Source organism: Molossus molossus, unplaced genomic scaffold, assembly GCF_014108415.1.
Source record: "Molossus molossus isolate mMolMol1 unplaced genomic scaffold, mMolMol1.p scaffold_m16_p_14, whole genome shotgun sequence".
Lineage (NCBI taxonomy): Eukaryota > Metazoa > Chordata > Mammalia > Chiroptera > Molossidae > Molossus > Molossus molossus.
In genome coordinates this window covers 12,720,047-12,741,976 of record NW_023425349.1, presented here as the reverse complement: position 1 = coordinate 12,741,976, position 21,930 = coordinate 12,720,047, and the positions used below count along the sequence as shown (strand labels likewise).

General features: G+C 39.6%; 1 protein-coding gene across 1 annotated transcript; it reads right to left on the bottom strand.

The window, feature by feature from the left end:
- Positions 1-1,779: 1,779 nt before the first annotated feature.
- On the bottom strand, positions 1,780-19,793 carry LOC118630217 (N-acetyllactosaminide alpha-1,3-galactosyltransferase-like). The gene is made up of 6 exons (XM_036262011.1): positions 19,331-19,793; positions 18,553-18,638; positions 17,367-17,399; positions 14,761-14,811; positions 9,005-9,136; positions 1,780-2,479 (listed from the first exon to the last, which is right to left on the bottom strand). The coding sequence occupies exons 2-6, from the start codon at positions 18,630-18,632 to the stop codon at positions 1,780-1,782; spliced, it is 996 nt and encodes a 331-aa protein (XP_036117904.1). The 5' UTR covers positions 18,633-18,638; positions 19,331-19,793.
- Positions 19,794-21,930: the final 2,137 nt, after the last annotated feature.

The window sequence follows — 21,930 nt, the reverse complement described above, 5'->3', positions numbered from 1 at the left end:
GGAGGTGGCCAATCGATGTTCTCTCATCGATGTTTCTATCTCTCTCTACCTCTCCCTTCCTCTCTCTCTAATCAATAAAGAAAAAAATTAAAAAAAAAAAAGTATGGGTTGCCTCACTCTCCCTTGTATGCTCCTCAGCTCTTTTATCATCTCTCTGTCCAGCTCATCGTCTGAATTTCCACTGTTTGGAATACCTACAATAGTACTGTTTTCCTAAATGGATCTCAACTACTAATAAATGTGTGTGCCTGCATGTATGTGTGCATGTGTGTGATTAGTCAATATGTATAAAATATATAAGCACGCAGCACATGTGTGTGTATACTCATGTGGTAGGTATGTAAATGCATCTGAAAGGAATATTGAGGGCCAGGTTTTCACAGGGAGAGTAAAGGGAGGCTTTCAATTATCTCTCCATTTCATTTTTGTTTTTTATCCTCACCTGAGAACACTTTTGCATTTATCTTCAGATAGAGTGGGAGGGAGAGATGGGAGAAGAGAGAGAGAAACGTCGATGTGAGAGAGACATATAGAGTGGTTGCCACCCACACAGCCCCAGCTGGGGCCGGGGACAAATTGCAACTGAGGTATGTGCCCTTAGTGGGAACTGAACCTGAGACTCTCTGGTCCATGGGCTAACAACGCTCTAACAGCTGAGCCAAACCAACCAGCACTCCATATCATTTTTATTAGTTTTTTTTTTTTTTTTTATAACAAACTTGTAGTTTTAAAACACAGTTCTGCCCTGGCCAGTTTGGCTCAGCAGTTAGAGTGACAGACAGCCCGTGGACCAGAGTCCTGGGTTCGGTTCCCTCTAAGGGCACGTACCTCGGTTGGGGTCGTGTGGGTGGTGACCACTCAACGTGTCTCTCTCACATCCGTGTGTCATGTGTCTCTATCTCTCTTCTCCTGTCTCTTCCTCCCTCTCTATCTGAAGATAAATGCAAAAAAAAGTCCTTGGGTGAGGATTAAAAACAAAAACAAAAACAAACACAAACAAACAAAAACAAACAAAAAACACATAGTTCTGTCCTGGCCGATTTGGCTCAACAGTTAGAGCTTTGGCCTGTGGACTAATGAGTCATGGGTTCGATTCCGGTCAGAGGCACATGCCTCGGTTGTGGATCATCCCTGGCCCTGGTCAGGATTGTGTGGGAGGCAACCAGTCAATGTGTCTCTCTCACATCAATGTTTGTCTCTTTCTCTCCCTCCCTCCCACTCTGTCTGAAGATAAATAGAAAAATATTCTTGGGTGAGTATAAAAACAAAAACAACAACAAAAAACCCCCACGTAGTTTTTTTTTAAATGACTCAAAGTTTCCTAAGTAACTGCCTGCCCATCTGGTAGCAGCTTTAATGTCCTCAAAGTTTTACATAGAGTATATGGTACAATTATAGTGACTTTCCCTTATCCACACCTCTACACAATCCCTTTCCTTACACGATATGAGAAATGTGTATCTACCTGGGTCAATGAAAATATTTCAGGTTTCACTTTCTTGTGACAGATTCTATTTTGTTCAATGTGATCCAGCAAATAACACACCTTCAACATTCACAGAGGATATGAAATTGCTATACCATCATCTGATGTCAATACATTCTTTCTGCAACTGCTACATCCCATGTTATACAATTCAAAATGAAAGTATGAATTTGCTGTGTTGGTGGACTTGCCATTTTGTTGGTGATTTTTTTAGTATTAAATTTGTCAAGTGCTAATTATCTAAGATATAAGATAAATTGATGCTCTTAAATTCAGAACTGTTAAGAAAGGCCTTAAATATTCTGTGTTGCTCTAAGAATGTTATAATACTTAGGAGCCCAAAGGATTTTTTTAGCTCTAATTTCACCAGTATGTTTTGCATGAGCATCCCAGTTATATTCTGGAGATAAGAGTTTAGTGGGTTTATGGAGAAAGAAATACTTGTTTAAATGACTTTCTTCATGCCATACTGCTTCGATGTTATTTTTCTTATCAATCATGACTCCTTTGAAGCACTCCTTGGTAATGTTGAGAACGTGAATGGGAGTGCCACCAAATACAGCAGCATGGTAGTAAAAGTCTCCCTTACCAATAGGTATATATGCTTCTGATGACTGATTTCTCTCATAAGGTACCTCTATAGAATGTGCGTTATACCAATAACAATGCAACTGAGCTACTGACTCCCCCAGGGTCTCCAACCCATATTTCTGTGTGAAGACTTGATCCACATCCATGCAGAAGAGGAAGTCAACTTCATACTGAATGTGATCTACAATATGTTCACTAATGGTCTTCATGCGCATCATACTAACATCTTGCCATCTCTTCTCTCGCTTGATTTCAAAAACTTTGATTGTCCAGAGGGGACTCAGCTGTATCCAAGGCACCTTTGAGAAGTCATCTGTCAGGACATAAAGTATGACTTTCTGGCCAACCATAAAATACTTATTAGCAGATACTATAAAGTTGAACAAATAGAAATCAATATATCTGTGAAGTAAAAGAGAAACAATTATGTTCATTTTCTTATATTTTAGTGGAACACACTATTTACATTCCACTGACTGCAATTTATCCAAAAATGTTATCTACGCGGTATAAAAGAAAGTGAAATTTCCTCTCTCTCCCTGATGGGGTTCTGTGGATCACAGGAGAGAAGAGAAGTTCCTCGCAAGAGTGAATAGAACTTGGCGAGATCAGAAACAGCACAGCCCTCGGTGCACAGAGAGAGCCAGAGTTCTCAGGGCTCTAAGGGAATTTGCTCTGGACGTTGTAGGCGACAAAGGTCTTGGGTCACTGTGAGAGCAGTTACTGATGTCTGTGGCTCGCTTTAGGAGTAGTCTCACTTTATGTACAAATGGTCAGAGGTAGGAAGGTTAATACCCCACTGTCTGCATTGACTTTCTTATTTTGCTTTGTGGCTTTTAGTATTACTGGATTGGAAAATAAACTTTATTTCCGGTCTCTCAAGATTCAAGTCAAAGAATCTCAGTAACAAATAGCCTCAGGTAAATTTTAAAAAGGAAAGGTAATCATATGCGGCTCAGCTTCAAATAATGTTTATATAATCATTAAAATTAAGTTTTGGGAAATTCTGATCAAGATGGTGGCGTAGCAGTATCGAGTCCTCCCACAACCACATCAAAGTTACAACTAAACTACAGAACAACCATCAGTCAAAACCACCTGAAATCAAGCTGAATGGAAGTCCTACAACTACGGAATTAAAGAAGTAGCCACATGGAGACTGGTAGGAGGGGCGGAGGCGGACAGGCTGGCCCCACGCCCACGTGTGGCGGATAAAATCAGGAGGACACCTCAGCTGGGACGGTCCTCCCTGTCCCACAGCAGGCCCCCAGCTCAGGGTTCCAGTGCCAGGAAGAGAAGTCCCCAAAACTTCTGGCTGTAAAAGCCAGCAGGAACTGAGGCTGAGGGAAGCTGAGGCTTCTGGAGCCCCAGGAAGCTCCTCTTAAAGGGCCCCCGCAGGGACTTACTTGGACTTGCTCCCTCTGAACTCCAGCATTGGAGAGGCAGCTCAAAAGGCACCAGAGATACACAAGGAAGAACTGAGTTGTTTGGCATTGGGGCGAGGGCTGGAGAGGCAGCTTTCTCCTGGACAGACGTGCTGTTGGAGGCCTTTGTTCCTTTGATGAGCCCTTCCCCCACAAGGCTGGCAGATGGACACCATATCTGGGACTCCAGCAACCTGGCTCACACTATTTGTCCCACCCTGGAGATTCCCTGAGGCCCAGCCCCACCCAACTTTCGGGCCCACCCAAGCTGTTTCCAATGGCTTTACCATAGGAATGCCCTATCTTGGATCCTGCTTCAGATTTTCCTAAATTCTCTCAAACAAGCAGCTTCTGATCTCAGCCCCATACCTCTCCTTAAGTGGCCCCAGGCCTAGCACTAGAAGCAGCCAGCTGTGGTTCACAACTTGGCTTTGCCTGGGCACCTCCAAGTCCAGCACAAGAAGCAGCCATCTACAGATCACTTTGTAGCTTATGCCTGGTGGCCCCAGGTAGAACACAGGCAGTGGCTGACCTTGCCCCAGAGCCAGCACACCCAGTGGACAGCTTCAGAACACTGTGAAGCATTACCACCCAATCACCTCCACAAGTGACACACTCAAGAAATGGACTCAGTGGGTACCAGAGCCCTGCTGAAGTAAGTCTTGCTCTGTATGGTGGGCCCCTGCACAACTGATCATTCAAGGTAGTCAGAGGTTGGTGGTCAGTGGGCACAGTCAGTTCTTGCAGCTGATCAGCCTGAGTAAAACCCTCTCATTGATGTGCCAAGAGCAATCAAAGTCTCAATTACAACAGAAGGGTATAAAGTCCACACAAGGGGTGCACCTCGAGGGCCCAGCTGGGAGACCAGGAAGGCTGTGCCACTGGACCCTAGAGGACACCTACTATAATAGGCCATCCTAGTAAACCCATGAGACATAGCAACTCTACCTTATACATAGAAACAAACACAGGGAAGCAGCCAAAATGAGGAGACAAAGAAACATGTCCCAAATGAAAGAACAGAACAAAACTTCAGGAAAAGAGCGAACTGAAATAGAGATAAGCAATCTAACAAGATGCTGAGTTCAAAACACTGCTTATAAGGATGCTCGAACGTCAATGAACTTAGTGAGGGCCTCAAGAGCATAAAAAAGGATCAGTCAGAAATGAAGGAGACACTAACTGAAATAAAGAATAATTGACAGAGATTCAATATTAGAGTAGGTAAAACCAAGAAGCAAACCATCGATTTGGAATATAAACAAGCAAAAAACATCCAATCAGAACAACAAAAAGAAAAAAGAATCCAAAAAAATGAGGATAGTGTAAGGAGCCTCTGGGACAAATTCAAGCGTGCCAACATTCACATCATGGAGGTGTCAGAAGGAGAAGAGCGAGAACAAAAAATTGAAAACCTATTCGAAATAATAATGACAGAAAAATTCCCTAACTTGGTGAAGGAAACAGACATACAAGTCCAGGGAGCAGAGAGAGCCCCAAACAAGATGAACCCCAAGAGGCCCACACCAAGACACATCATCATCAAAATGCAAAAGGTTCAAGACAAAGAGAGAATCTTAAACGCAACAAGAAAAAAGCAGTTAGTTACTTACAAGGGAGCTCCCATAGACTGTCAGCTGATTTCTCAAAAGAAACTTTGCAGGCCAGAAGGGAGTGGCAAGAAATATTCAGAGTGATGAAAAGCAAGAACCTACAACCAAGATTACTCCATCCTGCAAAGCTATCATTTAGAATTGATGGACATATAGTTTCCCAGACAAGAAAAAGCTAAAGGAGTTCATCACCACCAAACTAGTATTACATGAAATGTTGAAGGGTCTTCTTGAAGAAAAAGAAGATAAAAAATTTGAACAGCCCTGGTCGGTTTGGCTCAGCGGTTAGAGCATCAGCCTGCGGTCCAGAGAGACCCGGGTTCAGTTCCCACTAAGAGCTCGTACCTCGGTTGCAGTTTGTCCCTGGCCCTGGTTGGTCATGCGGGTGGCAGCCACTCTATGTGTCCCTTTCACGTCGATGTTTCTCTCTCTCTCTCTCTTCCTCTCTCTCCCTCCCACTCTATCTGAACAAAAAATGGAAAAATGTCCTCAGGTGAGGATAAAAAAAAAAATTTTGAACAAACAAAATGGCAATAAATACATATCTATCAACAATTAAATCTACAAACAAAATGAACAGGCAGAACAGAGACATTCTCATAGATACAGAGAACATTTTGTTGGTTTCCAGATGGGAAGGGGGTTAGGAGGATGGGTGGAAAAGGTGAAGGGATTAAGAAGTACAACTTGGTTGTTAGACTGACAAACCTCAAAGAGAAGGGGGATGGGGGTGGGAAGAAATAAACCAAAGAACTTATATGCACATATGCATAACCAATGGACACAGACAACAGTGTGGGGAAAGGCAGGAGGGGGGCGAGAATGGGGAGGTGGGGGTCAAATAGGGGCAAAAGGAGGAACATCTGTAATACATTCAACATTAAAGATAAGTTATTTAAAAAACTAAGTTTTGGGCACTTATCCAAAGAAAACAAAGACACTAATTGGAAGAGATATATGCACCCATGTTCACTGTAGCATTATTTACAATAGCCAAGCCTAAGTGTCCATCAATAGATGAATGCATAAAGAAGATGTGGTATATATATGTATACGATGGACCATTATACAGTAATGAAAAGAATGACATATTGGAAGCTAGCAACTCAAATCCAAAGAAGTCTAATTTATTCACATTTCTTTTATGGTTAGTGCTTTTGTATCATGTTTCTGAAATCTTTGCCTCCTCAAGGTAGTGAAAATCTCCTACATTTTCTTTGAGTAGTTTTATCATTCATATTTAAGCCTCTTATCCATTGAATTAATTTTAAGTGTGGTATGACATAGGGTTGTTTTATTTCAGTCTCAGCCTATTGATTGTGATGGTATAGGCTAGGAATGCCTGGAGCCACTCACTGGGGCCCCTACTACTTGTGGTGAGACACCCACAGACATTTCCCTAGCAACAGTGTGGCTGGCCCAGCGCTTGTGGTTATTATGATTGCAAGATGCACCTAGGGTTTCACAAATTTACTCTTTACTCATGAATTTAAAACATAAGAGCAGGAATTAAAGTGTGGGAAGGAAAAAGCCAGGTTACTCAAGCAGTCTGTTACCACGATTCCCTAGTGCTTTCTAAAAGGGAAATCTCATGGATGGGGAAGCTGGCTCTTTATACCTAGGTGTTTAACTAGTAACCAAGTGACAGCTGGCAATGTGTTTGTTTAAGATGGGTTTCTGAAATGGATTTCTAGGCAACAAAACGCTTAATGTCAGGCATTTACAATAAAACAACAACAACAAGAAAAACTGATGGTCAGGCACTTACACTACAATGAAAAACTTTTTCAATTTTAAAAAACTTTCTGTTTTGGAGTGTTATTAGATTTACTAAAAAGTTGCAAATATATTACAGAAAGCTCCCATATACACGTACCTACTACCTTCCCCTAAAGTTAATGTTTTATAAAACCATGGTACATTTGTCACAAACCACAGATCTATTGGATTTCATCAGTTTTCCTCTAATGGCCTTTTTAGTTTCCAGGATCCAATCCAGGACACACATTGCATTTAGTACTTAGGCCTCCCAGGTCTCCTGTAATCTGTCAGTTTCTCTCCTAGTTCCTGACAATGGCCATTTTGAAGAGTCCTGATGAGGTATTTTGTAGACTGGCCCTCAACTTGGGTTTTTCCGATGATTTCTTAAAGTTAATTTTAAAACAGTCACACTTATCAGCCTTTTTCTTTATGATTAATATTTTCTGTGTCTTGTTTAAGAAATCTTTTTTTTTTTTTTTATCCTCACCGGAGGACATTTTTCCATTTTTTGTTCAGATAGAGTGAGGGAGGGGGGGGGGGCTGGAGAGAGAGAGAGAGAAAGAAACATCGATGTGAAGGGGACACATCAAGTGGCTGCCACCTGCACAACCCAACCAGGGCGGGGGACAAACTGCAACCGTGGTACATGCCCTTAGTGGGAACTGAACCCGGGTCTCTCTGCACCACAGGCCAACGCTCTAACTGCTGAGCCAAATTGGCCAGGGCAAGAAATCTTTTTCTATCCTGAGTTCATGAAGATAAAAGTATAGTTTTTTTTTTTTAACTTTTGGTCTTTAAGCTACGTGCAATTTGATGTTTGTATATGCTTGTATATGGCATGCTATAGACATGAGTTACAATTTCAATTTTACCATGGTAACATCAGCTTTCTGCAGCATCATGTAAAGAAGTCTTTCCCTACAGATCTTCCTTCCCTCTTTCCTTCCTTCCTTTCTTTCTCCCTTCCTCCTTCTCTCCCTCTCTCCTTCCCTCCCTCCCTTCCTCTTTCTGTCTGTATTTTTTCTTTATAAAGAACAAATTTCTATCAATATTTAATAACAAGTTACTATAAACTTTATCATTTTAATGGGTAATAGATACATTGTTCAACTTTACTTAATACTTTTTCTTTTTTTTTTTTTTTGGTATGATTTTGCTATCAGGGCAGCACTTGCTTCACAAAATGAATTGGGAAGTGTTTACTCCTCTTCTACTTTTTGGAAGAGATTGTATAGAATTGATGTTAATTCTTTTTTTTTTTTTTTGGTGCGTGCCCCTAGCGGGAACCGAACCCGGGACTCTCTGGTCCGCAGGCTGATGCTCCAACTGCTGAGCCAAACCGGCCAGGGCTGAGGTTAATTCTTTAAATATTTGGTAGAATTCTCCAATGAAACCATCTGGGCCTGGAGACATTGGGAGTTTTAAAAATTATAAATTCTAGCCTGGCTGGTGTGGTTCAGTGAGGTGAGCATTGTCCCATGGACTGAGAGGTCCTGGTTTGATTCCTAGTCAGGGCACATGCCCAGGTTGCAGGCTTGATCCCCTATGGGGGTGTGCAGGAGGCGGCTTATTCTCTCTCATATGGATGTTTTATCTCTCTCTCCCTTCCTCTTTCTCTAAAAAATCAATAAAGCATATTAAAATTATAAATTCTATTTCCTCAGTAGCTGTAGGGGGATTCAAATGGTCTATTTCATGTTGGGTGAGTTATGTTAGTTTGTAGTTTTCAGGGTCCATTTTATCTAAGTTATCAAATGTATGTATGTAGAGAGTTTTGTAGTATTCCCTGATGATCCTTTTGATATCTGAAGGTCGGGGGTAATATACTCTGTTTCTTTCCTGATATTTGTAATTTGTGGCATTTTTTTTTTTTTTTTGCCAAACTTCCTGGATGATTGTGAATTTTATTGTTTTTCAAAGAACCAGCTTTTTGTTTCATTTATTTGTTTTTCTCTATTGCTTTTCTGTTTTCAATGTCATGGATTTCTAATCTTTATTATTTCCTGGCTTCTATTTGCTTTGGCTTTATTTGGCTCTACTTTTTCTAGATTCTTGAGGTGTTGTTATTGATAATTTCTCATTTTCTACAATGAAAAGCCTGAACACAAAGGACATTTAGTGTTACCTACCTTCCCACAGCAAACACAGTCAGCCCCACAGTAATTTTATGATTTGCATAATACTTTTCCAACACGTTTTCTTTGTAAGTGCCATGCCACACAACTGGAGCTAGCCAGTTGTTAGTTACATTTGTGGGTGCTCTGTAAGAAAGACATAAGAATTATGAACAAAATAGCTTAAAGTTGCAGTGAATATCACGTACTTAGGCATAAATCTGTGTCTGCAGCAATCCTAACCCTTGATGGTTATGATAAACTGGGGAAACAGCTTGTCAGAAATGACCAGATCATTGCAAAAGTACACTTACAGATTAGTTATACTGTGATTCCAAGATCTTTGAGGACACAAGTTGAAACGTCGCCCAAAGTCTAAAGTAACAGGTTCTCTTATATTTGGACAAAATCTCTTGGTCCTATGTTTTTTGACATTGATTATTTTCAGAAACCGTATTTTGAAAACCAAAACTGCCCAGTTTTCATAATCTCACATTTTTTCAGTGCTAATGTTACTGTGTACTGCCAGAATCCACTTTGTCAGAACTCTGAAAGATAGCCAAAGGTTTAGAGCAACCAAGCAGAAGTTAAATCAAGAGAAAGATGACTCGCCCTGGCTGGTTTGGCTCAGAGGATAGTGTGTGGGCCCGTGGACCAAAGAGTCTTGGATCTGATTCTGGTCAAGGGCACGTACCTCGGTTTGGGTTCGGTCCTCAGCCCTGGTTGGGGTCTTGTGGGAGGCAACAAGTCAATGTGTCTCTCTCACGTTGATGATCCACCCCCATCTGAAGATAAATGGAAAAATATCCTTGGGTGAGAATTAAAAAGAAAAAAAAGATGACTCAATATGGTAGGAGTAGGAAAGCTTTGTGGTGTTAAAAAAAAAAATTTTTTTTTTAAACATAGCCTTGCACCAAATCCCTCTAGGAGAAGAGTGGATCTAATTCCCAAGGAATTGTGTTTGTCTGTTTTGAGAGTTTTCTGAAGGACTGACTGTTTCACTTAATTCAGAACTCTCTCAGAATGGAAAAATGGCTGAGTGGAGGGTGTTCCTTGAAAACATTTTACTTTATTTTATTTACTTATTTATTTATTTCTATCCTCACCCGAGGATATTTTTCCATTTATCTTCAGATAGAGTAGAAGGGAGGGAGAGAGGGAGGAAGAGAGAGAATGATCAGTGTGAGAGAGACACATCGACTGGTTGCCTCCCATCCGACCCTGCCCAGGGCTGGGATGAACCACAACTGGTACATGCCCTTGAGCAGAACTGAACCCACAACTCATTGGTCCGTGGGCTAATGCTCTAATTGCTGAGCCAAACTAGCCAGGGCCCTTGAAAACATTTATTTTTTAATTTATTTTTTATTTTTATTTTTTATCCTCACCTGAGGACACTTTTGCATTTATCTTTAGATAGAGCTGAAGAGAGAGGGGGAGGAAGAGAGAGAGAGAAACATCGGCGTGAGAGAGACACATCGACTGGTTGCCACCCACATGACCCCAACCGGAGCCAGGGACAAACTGTAACCAAGGTACGTGCCCTTAGCGGAACCAAACCCAGGACTCTCTGGTCTGCGGGCTGATGCTCTAACCACTGAGCAACACCAGCCAGGGCCCTTGAAAACATTTGAAAAAGGAACAAACCCCTGCCCTGGCTGGTGTGGCTCAGTTGGTTGAGGTCATCCGTGCACCGAAAGGTAATGGGTTCGATTCACAATCAGGGCATGTTTCTCTCTCCCCCTCTGGTCCTTGCTTTCAAATAATCAAGAAGAACTTTTTTTCTTAAGTGAAACCTCTGCTACCTGGGGCAAAAGAGTTTGGTTTGTAATTAAAACTAGGTATGCTTAAAGCTTAGGAGGGAAAGTTTGCAAAGGAGTTCTATGGAAAGTAAGGACTTTGACAAGATCCTGTGTATGACATGGAATTGAGAAATCCATGCATATGTTAAGGGCATGATGCATGCTCAGAAAAGATCTGTCGAAGACCCAGTCATTTCATCTCTTGCTGATATTCATGCTCAGTGCAAGCAGGAAGTGAAGACTAAGGTAGAGTTGTAAGTAGCTCTGCTGTGCTGAAGGAGGGTCCAAATAGAGAGCCAGTCTTCAAAGACTGTGAGCATTTTTTCTTCTTTCCTTAGCTTTCTTTTCTGTACTTTTCTCCTCCTTCTTCTTTTTCTCCTCCTCCTCCTTTTTCTTCTCTTTCTTCTTCTGTCCTCCAATATCCCTCCCGCCCCAGCTCTAGGCACTTATGGAAATATCTGTGAAACCATTATATGACCACAAGCTAAAGGAACAGAGACCTCTGAGACTGAACAAGACAAAGAAAAAAGTCTTTAAAATTTTTGTTTAGAAAAGTCACTACACAGACAAACACAACCCACAGCAAGCAAGAACAAACTCTGAGAAGCAAAAAAAATCTGGTTTCCAGAGTGAGCACATCATAATATTCAAAATGTTTAGTTTTCAACCAAAAATTATGAGGCATGCAAAGAAACAAGAATGTATGGCCCACTCAAAGGAAAAAATACCAAAAAACTGTCCCTGGGGAAGTCTCGACATTGGGCTTACTAGACAAAGACTCTAAATCAACTGTTTTAAATATGCTAAAAGAACCAAAGGAAACTATGAACAAAGAACTAAAGGAAACCAAAAGAATACTGTTTCAACAAATACAGAGTATCAATAAAGAGACAGAAATTATAGAAAGGAACCAAATAGAATTTCTGGAGCTGAGAAGTATAATAGCTGAAATGAAAAAAACCTCATTATAGGATTTCAACAGCAGATTTGATCAAGCAGAAGAAAGAATCAGACATACACAGGACACTTTAATTAACAACAGAATATGTAGTCTTCTCAAATACACACGCAACATTCTCCAGGATCATATGTTAGGCCATAAAACAAATATTAATGAACTTAAAAAGATTGGAAATATACAAACTCTCTTTCCCCTGACAATGGATTGGAATTAGAGCTCAATAGCAGAAGTAAATCTGAAAAATCCTCAAATTAAACAATACTCTTAAACAACCAATAGGTCAAAAAAGAAATATATCACAAAGGAAATTAGAAAATACATTGAGATGAATAAAAATAAAAATACAACCTACTAAAAGTTATGAGATGCAGTGAAAAGCAGTACTCAGAAGGAAATGTATAGCTGTAAACTCTTATATTAAAAAGAATGAAATATTTCATGTCAGTAACCTAACTTTCCACCTTAAGGAACTAGAAAGAAAAGGAACAAATCAAACCCAAAATAAGCAGAAGGAAGAAAAAAAAGACTGGAGCAGAGACAACTGACATAGAGAAAGGAAAATGATAGAATGAGTGAAACCAGAAGATGGTTCTTTGAGAGGATCAACAAAATTGACAAACCTTCAACTAGATGGGCTAAGACAAAACAAAGATGACTTAAATTATTTAAATCAGGAATAGAAGTGAGGACATTACTATAAACCTTACAGGTACAAAAAGGATTATAAGAAAATATAATAAACAACCAATATACTATACACCAACATATAAGATAACCTAGATGAAATGGACAAATTCCTAAAAATACACAAATTACAGAAACTGGTTCAAGAAGAAATAAAAAGTCTTAATAGATTATAACAAGTAAAGAGATTGAATTGGTAATCAAAAATCACCCAACAAAGAAAAGCCAGGACCAGATGGCTTCACTGACAAATTCAACCAATCATTTAAAGAATTAACAGCTGCCCTGGCCAGTTTGGTTTAGTTGGAGCATCAACCTGTGGTCCAGGGAGACCCAGATTCGGTTCCCGCTAGGGGCACGTACCTCCGTTGCGGTTTGTCCCCGGCCCTGGTTGGTCGTGCGGGTGGTGGCCACTAGATGTGTCCCTTTCATGTTTCTCTCTCTCTCTCTCTCTCTCTGTTCCTCTCTCCCCCTCCCACTCTACCTGAACAGAAAAAATGGAAAAATGTCCTCGGGTGAGGATGAAAAAAAAAAAAAAAAAAAGAATTAACAGCAATTATTCTGTAAGTTTTCTAAATAACTAGAAGAGGGAACACTTTCTAAGACAGTCTATGAGGCCAGCATTAGACATTCAAGAAAAGAAAACTATAGACCAATCTCCATTATGAATGTATATGCAAAAGTCCTCAACATAATGTTAGCAAACTGAATTGAGCAACATATTAAAATCCTGCCATGACCAAGTGGGATTTATTTCAGGAATGCAAGACTAGTTTAACATACAAATATTAATCGGTGTAAAATACCATATTAAGAAAATGAAAGAAAAAAAACACATGATTATCTTAACACAGAAAGGGCATTTGACAAAAACCCACACTTTTTCATGATAAAAATTCCCCCAGAATTAGGAATGAAAGGGAACTTCCTCAACGTGATAAAAGGCATCTATGTAAAATCCACAGCTGACATCATACTTATTGTTAGAGACTCGCCCTGGCCGGTTTGGCTCAGCGGTTAGAGCGTCGGCCTGTGGTCCGGAGGAGAGACTGAAAGCTTTCCCTCTAAAATCAGGAAAAAGAACAAGAATATCTGTTTTATCTACTTCCACTTAACATTGTACTGGAAGGTTAGCCAGAGAAATTAGGCAAGAAAGTGATAATAGGCATTCAAATTGGAAAGGAAGAAGTAAAACTATCTCTACTAGCAGAGAAAATTCTAAGAAATCTACCAAAAAAAAAAAAAAAATCTTTAAGAACTAATCAAATTTCATGATACAAGATCAACATGAAAAAATCATGTATGTTTCCATATATTAGAAGGAGGATAATGACAAGGTTGAGGGAAGAAGGAGCTTGCTGGTTCCTGTTACCTGTGGGCTTCTTGTCTGTGTCTTGTTCCTGCAAGTCCCACTCCAGCAATACGTCTTCACCACAGCAGTAGCAGTTCCCTTTCAAAGCAGCAGTTTAGTCCAGCTTTCAGTTTTTCTAACACTTGCAAAATCAGTCTCACCGTGCTTCGTTGCGGTCTGGTTCCCTGCCCCAAGAGGCTTCCCTAGAGCTCAGAGACACCAGACGCGAGGCTTTGGTGTTTAAGCACCTGGAGCTTCTCTACATTGTGAAGGTTTAATAATCCCAGCCTCTTCCTTTTGCTTCTTCAGCCCTAGGAGAAATAGTTACTTCCTCTTGTTGCTCCCTCCATAACACCTCAGAATTCTCTTTTCAGTCTTCCCAGTTTCCTAGTTAACAACTTTATACTAGGTAACAATTCTTTATGTCAGATTCTCTGTTTAAATAATTGGTGTGCTTTCTGTGTCCTGATTAGATCTGACAAATGTTATGATATTATGGGAAGATATTGTGAACCATGGTCCAATAATCTTACATGGATGTGTCCTTTTGAATTTTATTTAGGTGAAGTCCTTAAATCCTGTAGCAGCAGAGAGAAAGATGGATGGGTAGAATGAGAAGAAGGAGGCGGAGAGCCCGAAGGAAAGCTGTTGTACTAAACTGAAGCACATTTGGGCTTTGGTCTCTCATTGGTGAAACAAGGAGAATCGACCAAATGGTCTCAAATACACCCTTACACTTTTGACCTACTATCATTCTAGGTCCTTTAAATTTTTGTTTTCTACACACTTATTCATGGAGGATGTGGCTCCTAATGTCCCAGGGGGTCTTGGCCACTGCTTACTTTTAAAAATGGAATCAAAGATCCACCTGCTCGCCTACATTCGGAATGCCAGCCGTGGTATTGTTGCCATCTGTTAACTTCTATTGAGCAATCTGTGGATTAATCGCACATGGCAGATTTGGCCCTCTTACCTGGGAGAAAACCAGTCTGAGAGCTTTAATTCTGGTTGATTATTCCCAGACCTATCAAGAAAAATAATGCAAAGAAGTCACAGTGGATCTTATTAGAGTTTGAGATAACTGAGTGTCTATCAAATCATAGGCTGTATTACAGTAAGGTGTAGAATGCAAAATGAGCGTGAAGCAGTAAGAAAAAGAGTGATAAGCTTTGATGGTAGTGGCATGGAAAAATCATGATTGTCAACCTCAACTTAACTCTGTGTGCTGCGCAGAAATCTTTGTTTCTATAGTTCTCATTCTTCTTCTAATTCACAGAGAAAATAGCCATCAAATGAAAACTTCCTCAACTTTATGCCACTCGCATTCAAATGTACCTATAGTACTGAATATTTTCTCCTATCACAGTGGAAATATATTCCTACTTTCTGTCTAAATATCCTCTCTGCTCAGAAGCCTTGATTTGATGATTATTCTCAGAAGGGTTTCTCCTGGGCATTTTCCTGTGGCTTCAGATTTTTATGTATAACTAACTAGACTTCTCCCAGGAATGTAAGACTCGTATATCCAACTGTGTTCTGAAGTCTTCTACTTAAAGTTTACACAAACACCACAAAATGAAGATGTTACGGTCATCATCTCTTCCCCAAAGTAGGTCCTCTTCATATGTTGCCTTACCTTCCTGGATCCACTTGGAATGCAAGGCAGAAATATGAGTCATTCTGTGCTCAGAGCACTCCCTAAGTCCCAACATCAAATCCATTCTTAAATGCTGCTGGTTTTACCTCCAAAACACCTCTCAAATCCACCCTTATCTCCATTTCCTGCCACCACATGACTTCAAGTCACCATCATCTTTTGCCTGGGCTACTGCAGTAGCCTCCTAATTGTTCTCACTGTTCAATTTTTTAAAAGCCTTTTTAGTATGAAAATTTCAAAGGTACACAAATGTGAAGAAACTAATATAATGAACTTCCATATTCCCTTCCCCCACAATGAGCAATGTGTTACCCTCTTAGCCTATCCTTGCAATGCCCTTTTCAACGTGTTCTCCATATTCCCATTCTGCTTCCAGCGCCATGATCCAGTGTTGCCATATCACTATTCTGTTTAACAGAGTTCAATGGCTTCCCGTTGTCCAAGGATCATGTCCTCATCCTTATATAGCCATAATATTCTACATGATCTCACCCTTCACACTGTTTCAGTTATATCTCCTGCCTAGCTCTGCACAAATTCAACCCACTGATTCCCATATGGCCTTCAAGTCTCATTTTAAATATCCCTTCTTAAAGGAAATGTTTCCTTATATGCTAGATGAGGTTATATGCCTCTCATTAATAGCTAATATACCAACTGTAATAGAAAAATTAAAAATATTAAAGAAACTACTGAGCCATAAAAAGAAAGCTAATACCTATTGAATAAATTTATAAGTATTATCTAATTTAATCCATGCCTATGAGATAGGTACTTTTATTATTATCATCCCCATTTTACTAGATAACAAAACAAGGCACAAAGAGTTTTTATTTTCTTGTCCATAATCACAGAGTAGGTGGAAAGACAAGCAGTTGTGCCTGAGTCCTTACTTGTCCTACTAATGAAGTCTTTCTGCTTCTCTCTACTGAAACACTGGCTAGGATACCTTTGGAGAGCTGACCCTGGGCTAAGTCAATGAGGGGATTGGGCAGCTATGGAGCTGAATCATTGTCATGACATGATCTTTGTGCCTGTGTTCACAGATAAGAGTAACCACAACATCAGGGGTGTGTGAATGAGATGTGACTTCTACCCAGCATCCACTTCCATTGACAATGATACCTTTGAATGATAAGTATTAGTATGATGAAGCTATAGAATTCTGATTAGATAATAGAATAATCGTTAGATTGTATTGCATTTAATACAGTTTTCCAGAAAGCATTTTAATCCATTCCTTCTCTCTGCTATTTTCAGGTGGTTGAAAGTTGCTGCCCTTTGCTAGTTATGGCTATATATAGGGGAAATATACTCTGCCTGGTACATGAAAACCTTACTATATTATTTCATGCATAGCACACCCAAGTATGGAGTGATGGTCTTAGTGGGGGTAATGTACCATCAGAGAGACAAGGCCCCTGGACACAACAAGTATCAGAAAGGAAAGTTGCTTTCACTTCACTATGTGGGTTCCCATGACTGTAGAAGAAACTGAAGAACACATAATGATATTGGATCTTTCGTGATCTTTGGGGAAGTTTTCCTCTTTGCACACGTTCTAATGGCATGATTTTGTAGGTGGCATATGATTAATACAATCTGCTGAGAATCTTTTAGCCAAGACTTTGTTCCTGTGTGTTTGCACATAGCTTTAAAAGGCACAAGGTTCTTACAGGCTGAGTTCTGACTCCTGTAACTCATTCCCCTAACCAGTTCCCACTCCTCTATCAGAAACAGCACTCTGCCAGTCTGCTGTGTCTTTGACTCCTAGTATTCTGACCTTAAACTAATGTCTACAACATGTGTTTGAATAACTGCTTTGGTTTACCCTGTCTGCAGGAACCAAGGACTTGCAGGTTCTCCATTGCCCCCAACCAGTTTAGTCCTCAGAGAAGAGGTCATGGCGTATAAATACTTACCAACACTGATATATCCTCTGTAGTTTCTTTGTGCTTAGGATAAATAAAAAGCATTATATTATTTTTAAACTTACATGAAGGGTTTTCACATTTAAGAGGACTACAGTTATACTCAGTCAGTCCATTTATTTTATTACCTAATTGTACCTATTATTACCAAATATTTAATGAACATATAATGTTATGGACAGAATGTTTGTGTCCCCCTCAAATCCATATGTTAAAATCCTAACTCCCAATGTGATCTTATTAGGAGGTGGGGCTTTTGGGGGGGGTGATTAGGTCAGGAGGGTGGAGCCCTCCTGAATAGGGTTAGTGCCTTTTTAAAGGAAATCCCAGAGAGCTCCCTCCCCCCGTCCAGCATGTGAACACACAGCGAGAGGATGGCTGTCTGTGAAGCAGGGACAGGTCTTCGCCAGACACCAGATCTGCTGGCTCCTTTGTCTTGGACTTGCCAGCCTCCAGAACTGTGAGAAATACATTTCTGTTGTTCATAAGCCATCCAGGCCATGGTATTTTGTTATAGCAGTCTGAATGGACGGCCCAAGACACACACTATGTGCCAAGTACATTGTTGGTTGTACTATATAGTAATGGACATGATAAAAGTTACTGAGGTGATTTGACTGAAAATACTGCTCATATGCTATATCATTTCAAATGATTGATAAAAATTACTCATGCTATATCTTAAAAAATAACTAATTATTTGAGATAAAAATGAGAAAAACTTACTTAATATCATTAGAACAATGAAATTTGCTCATTGGAAATGAAGTTTTTCTGCTTGTCTCAAACATGTGGAGGGCAAATACCATGCATAGTTCCTGAAGTACCAATATTAAGAATGTTTCTTAAAGAAGATGCTACTTGTTTAAAAATGGTGGCATTGCGATAATATTTAAATACTAACACTACATTGCCATAATTACACAGTAACTGTATTATCAACTTTATATTGCTTCTCCTCACACATATTGGCCAACAAAAATTACATTTTGCTTTGATCTCATTAGAAACAAAGAACTTTTATGCTGAAGGCTATATTTATGCTGATATATTTGGGTATTTTTAGATTGATACAGTTGGATGCTAATTTATTCAGGGGATGAGCTAGAACCTTTCTGATATAACCAGATCCTTACCAAACACCAGATTAAAATATTCATTAATTTTTTTAAGTTACCTGAATTTATACTCTCTTTGCAAGGCCCATAGAGACAATAAAAGCAATAACAACATAAGTTTTTTTCTTTTGTGTTTCATCCTTTACTGGAAGAAAAAAGAAACAGATAGAAGTAGATTAAATAAAGCATAATATATACAGAGTATGCTGTGTTGAATCCTGCCTCTCTATGACTTCAACTAGATGACTTAATAGATTTTATCTAGGATTTCAGGCACTTGTGGTCATTGGATGTTGCTTTATATGAAAATAGAGTCAAGTCAGTGAAGAGACACCATTTATTTGAGCTCTCTGCCCACAGTCTTAGGATGTTTGCTAGTCTGGTCTTGATACAAGATATCTTATAAACTTCATTCATCTTTTCTAAAGTACAAAGGGCCTTTCCTACAGAAAAGTTATGCCACTTCCTCTCTTAACTCCTTCAGGGTGGGGTGTCAGAGAAAAGAGATAATTATGAAAATACCTATTTGGACTCTAAAGAGTTGTATAATTATGAAGGAACTTATTATTTGTAATTAAATAATTTTATGAAGTTGATCATTTCTAGATAGTTGATAGAACTGATAACTATAAAATATGTGCTCCTTCTCAGAAGTATTTGAGTACTCACTGGAGGCTAAACTATAATTTTTAGATCATTTGTGTATTGACCTTGAAATTTTAGCCATCAAGTTTATAAAACTCCTTTGTAATATTTAATCTATGGAATATAAAATTGTCTGTGTGCAGAAAAAATTGGATATGGCTGACTTGATTGAAATTAGGGATAAACTCTTACCTTTTGTTTCCCTAAGATCACATTGGAATTTTATACAGTTTCTTCCTTGAAGACTTAACATTTATGGTGCATTGATTTGGAAGGACATGTGGAGATCTTAAGAGGGCAGACAGTTTTCAAGCAGGAACTTTTGAGACCTTTCAAAAATCATAACTCAGATGATCTATTGTTGGTTCTATGGTGCTCTCCAGTTTTTGTGTTTATTATTTCAGTCTTCTGTGAATGATGATGTCATCAGATTCTCTTTTGATGATGAAAGAACTAGATAGTTGCAATCATAACAATTCACATGCCTGTATCTTCTCTTTGTCATGACCAGGGGATTGGAATTTGTCCCATTAAAAACAAAACAAAACAGGATCATTTAAGTCTTTTGTAGGTTTTTTAAAGCTTTATAATACATTTTTAAATGAAGTATAATTTACATAAAATAAAACATAGTTTAATTGTATACTTTATTGGGTTTGTTACACAAGCACAAGTATATGTAAAAACCACTTTAAGATATAGAACATCACCACCACCCCACTAACTTTTCTTGTGCCCCTTTGAGTCACTTAATGGTATCCAATAGGTTTCTTAGGCACTGTTCATTTTTTTTTTTTTTCCAATGTTTTTTTCTGTTCCTCAGACTTGATAATTTCTATTGTTGGTCTTCAAATTCACTGATTCTTTCTTCTGCCTGCTCAAAATTGTTTTTAAGCCCCTCTAGTGAATTTTTCATTGCAGTCATTGTCATTTTCAGCTCTAGAATGCTTTTGGTTTCTTTTTAGGTCTTCTCACTATTGATAGTTCCATTTTCTTTATACAGTATTTTCTTGACTTTTTTCTCAAATCATCCTATAGTTTTGAGCATCTTTGACTGTTGTTTTAAAGTCTTTGTCTAGTATATCTGCCATCAGGTCATTTCCAAGAACAGTTTCTGTTTATTTTTTTCTTTTAATCAGTCATACTTTACTGTTTTTTATTTGTATGCCTTGTGGGTTTTTTTGTTGTTGTTGAAACTCTGCATTTGAATCTAATACTGTGATAACTCTGGAAATAAGATTACCTTCCTTCCCCAGGTTAGCTGCTTTTTGTTTGTTTTCATTATTTTGTTTGTTTGTCTTTTTGGTTATTGTAAGCTGTCTCTGTGCCTAAGATGTAATCTAAGGTCTCTTCAGAGCTTTTCCCTGGTCATGCATAGTCACATTCTAATTTTCCCCATGTATGTAGTTGTTTTTTTAATGTGCTGTTCTTTAATATATGGCTCCAAAGGAGGGAAAAGATAAAAATGAAGGGAGAAAGAAAGTGCACTGGCCCTTTAAATTCCCTGGGAGTCACCTTAACTGGAGGGGAAGGGGATTGTGACAATGGGAGGAGGTGCAACAACAATGGCTGCCTGCCTCTTTGTCCGCACCTCAGTGATCAGAAGCAGCAATCAGCACAGATTCCTGATATTTGGAGGACAAGGTCCTTTATACCCAGCCTAGTGTGCACAAGCTGCATGCAAGCTGTCCAGGAACATATGCACAGCTGCCTGCCAGATGGCTGGAAGTGGGAAATGGGTAGCTGCTACTGTGGGAAGTTGAATTTTACTGAAATTAACCTTAATTTACCATCCAAGTTTCTTTTTCTTTTCTTCTTTTTTTTTTTTTTATCCTCACTTGAGGACATTTTTGCATTTATCTTCAGATAGAGCGGGAGGGAGAGAGGGAAGAAGAGAGAGAAACATCGATGTGAGAGAGACACATTGAGTGGCTGCCACCCACACAACCCCAATTGGGGTCAGAGACAAACTGCAACTGAGGTACATGCCCTTAGCGGGAACCGAACTTGGGACTCTCTGGTCTGTGGGCCGACACTCTAACTGCTGAGCCACACCAGCCAGGGCTACCATCCAAGTTTCAATAGACTCCAGAGTGTCAAAGTAGTTACATGAGACAGATTTTGCCAGTGCAATTATTGTCTAGGTGGGGAGACAGATTCCTGGTGCTTCCTACTCCACCATATTCGCAGAATCCTCTTTACTTGGGGAGGTCCCCCCCCCCCAAAAAAAACCCATCTTTTTAAATTTATTGATTTTGAGAGAGAGGAAGGGAGAGAGAGAAAGAGAGAGAAACAATGACCCACAGCCTCACCCATTCATGTATTCATTGGTTGATTATTGTATGTGCCCTGACCGGGGATCATATCCACAACATTGGTGTATTGGGATGATGCTCTAACTAACTGAGCTACCAGGCTAGGGCCTACCTAGGAAGGTTTTTAAAGTCCCAGGGCCCATCCCATACCAAATGAGTCAGAATCTCTGGGGCCAGAACCAGATATCAATATTAGCTCTCCAGGTAATTCCAGAATGCAGCCAAATTTGAGAACTAGCGCTTTATGCCTCCTACAACTAAGCAAGAGGCATAACTCCTATGGGCTACTTTGGATTTTAGAGGCAGTGTCCCACCCATGAGGGTATCCAGCTGTCTCCCATTTGACTGATAACTGTAAAAACAATGAGCTTCCAGTGGGACCCTGGACAAGAGAAAGCTCCCCAGCTGGTTTGGGTTGCAGGCAAGTTGCCCTGCCAGTGGATGTCTCATGCCCAGTTATATCTTACATAGTTCAAA